At 48.1% G+C, this 2,334-nt stretch overlaps 1 protein-coding gene across 1 annotated transcript; it reads left to right on the top strand.

Annotated features, from left to right (window-relative positions):
- Positions 1–686: 686 nt before the first annotated feature.
- Positions 687–2,157, top strand: LOC116075399. Its single transcript, XM_031348516.1, has 2 exons — positions 687–2,048; positions 2,131–2,157. Exons 1-2 carry the CDS (start codon positions 687–689, stop codon positions 2,155–2,157), a joined length of 1,389 nt encoding a protein of 462 aa, XP_031204376.1.
- Positions 2,158–2,334: the final 177 nt, after the last annotated feature.

The following is a 2,334-nucleotide window of genomic DNA, read 5'->3' as shown; positions in this document are numbered from 1 at the left end:
TAGGATAGGTCATCTTTAAAATACAGAATAATATCTGTAATATCAATTCCATGCGTTCTATGCTCTATTCAAATACTATCTCCTGTTCTTTCCCTAGCAAATACTCTAGTGATTTTCTAGCCACCACAGTCTCTGAGTAGCAAGGGTCTGGATCAACCTTCCCATTCAGTTATGAGTCTCCCATAACTCTCCATATCACTATAACACTGATGGCCTCCAGTTAGAGGGTTCTATCCTATTCCAAGATGGCCTTGAGAGCACAGTTTCCTAAGCACCGCTTGCCCTTTCCAATCATGCTGTGCCTTCAACAATTCCTGTCATGGCCACTGACAGTGGGCACCAGACCAGGTAGCACTCTGAACCCTAAGGAAAAGAGTCCTCAGCATCCCTCCTCATTCAGATAGCTTGTTATGATTGCCCCCCTCCTGCAAGCAGAACTGCCAGGTGAGGGAGCCTGGGACTGGCTCGTGCAGGACCGAGGACAGTGACTCTCGAGCTTTGCTTGATTCGAGTTCTGTGCGCTTCGCCTGCTGGACGTGTCCACAGTTCTCGGGAGAGAGAGCCGTTCTCTGAGTATACGTATTCTCTGCTTCTTGCCGCGAGTCAACATTGGCAAGTACATTCGCTGCCCCTTCAAGAGGGAGTAGCCTATTTTCCGTTTGTTGTCCAATTTCGTTAGTGACAAAATGGCCAAACGTGTGGAGACAGGCCAGCGAGCCTCAGCCCACACTTCACCCTCTGATCAGAGACCGCCGGTTTCCCAGCCCCCACAGCCTGGGACTCCCTTCAGTGTCCCCCAACCAAATACTGACACCCTACCTCAATGGGGGGAGCACCTGCAGGCATCCCAGCCTCCACGGCCTGGGACTCCCTTCAGTGTCCCCCAACTGAATACTGACACCCTACCCCAATGGGGGGAGCACCTGCAGGCTTCCCAGCCTCCACGGCCTGGGACTCCCTTCAATGTCCCCCCACCAGATTCTAACACCCTATCTCAATGCGGGAAGCACACGACCAGCAGAGACCTGAGGGACTTTGTTCCTCTGGGGCTCCATAGACCAACTCGGTCAGAGTTCGGGTGCCCAAAGCCCTATGATGACCAGAAATTTCAAAAACCTGATGCTTATGTTACAGAAGAGCTACAGAAACTCAAAGCTTGTATAATGGCTTCAGCCAATAAGAGGACCCTAGGCCCTCTGAGGGATCTGAAAGAGAAAAAGAAATGGACAGTTCCACTTCCTCTGAGGGTTCCTGAGGGCATGAGTAACCCACTAACCAGGGATACCAGACCATCTGTTTTACAGCCTGCCACCAGAAAAAGAGTGGCCTCAACTTCTGTGCCCATACCTGGGAAGGTGAAAAGAAGCCGGCCTATGTCTACTGGGTTTGAAGAACCTATGGATGATGACCAGTTAGGCACCAGAGTGCCTGCAACATCTACAAAACACAGTACTAGAGATGCCAGTGAAAAATTCAGAGATCACACAGTGCCTGGGCCATCTTCTGCTGACTTTTCTGTTGGTCAACGTGGACAGGTAATTTCCCCACATATTCAAGTTTCTCTTCACCCTTCCCTAACTAAACAAGGAGATCTGGGATCTTCCACTTCTCCTCAAGATGTTCAGAGACTGTCCCTATCCCCCCAAGATGTTCTGGAGCAAACCAAACGTTTACAAGAGTCTGTGGGACATTCCACATCTGTCCAGGCATCCCAAAGACCTCACACTTGTCCTGAACGGAAAATCATTCATGTCTCCTCTTCCAGAAGGAGTTTCAAAAGTTTAACCCCTACTGTACATGTCTCTAATCTTTCCAATTCTCCTCCAAAGCATGTTGGACAAGGCCCCTCTGGTCAAGGGGACCTACAGCAGGGCCCATCAGACAAAGAGGGCCCCAAATCTTCTTCTCCCGAAGGTAAGATCAGTGGTGTCTCAAATTTCCCAAAGGTATCAAGTCCAACCGCCTCACCCTCTGACCAGAGACTGCTGTTTTCCCAGCCTTCACGGCCTGGAACTCCCTTCAGTGTCCCCCAACCAGATTCTAACACCGTATCCCAATGCGGGAAGCACACGACCAACAGAGACCTGAGGGACTTTGTGCCTGGGCCTGATTCACCCACATCTACATCAGCAGCTCAAGGACTTTTGCCATTTTTAGGAAAGGCTATTTTTTTATTATTATTTTACTTATTTACGTTATCTCCTTCATTTTTTCTGTTTGTTCTTTTTTTTCATTTCTTTAAAATTTATTAAATATTTTAACAAAGGTGAGTATTATAAAAATTGTTTGATATAAAACAACAATCAATTGAACAGTCTTATGTAGATACTTGTC

Source organism: Mastomys coucha, unplaced genomic scaffold, assembly GCF_008632895.1.
Source record: "Mastomys coucha isolate ucsf_1 unplaced genomic scaffold, UCSF_Mcou_1 pScaffold3, whole genome shotgun sequence".
Taxonomy (NCBI): domain Eukaryota; kingdom Metazoa; phylum Chordata; class Mammalia; order Rodentia; family Muridae; genus Mastomys; species Mastomys coucha.
This window is presented reverse-complemented; position numbering and strand designations above follow the sequence as displayed.

Excerpts from the sequence above, each read along its gene's own strand:
- LOC116075399 (XM_031348516.1), top strand. The coding sequence starts at position 687 with ATGGCCAAACGTGTGGAGACAGGCCAGCGAGCCTCAGCCCACACTTCA. Across the intron at positions 2,049-2,130 it reads CCCAACCAGATTCTAACACC|CAGCTCAAGGACTTTTGCCA; the intron begins GTATCCCAATGC and ends CATCTACATCAG.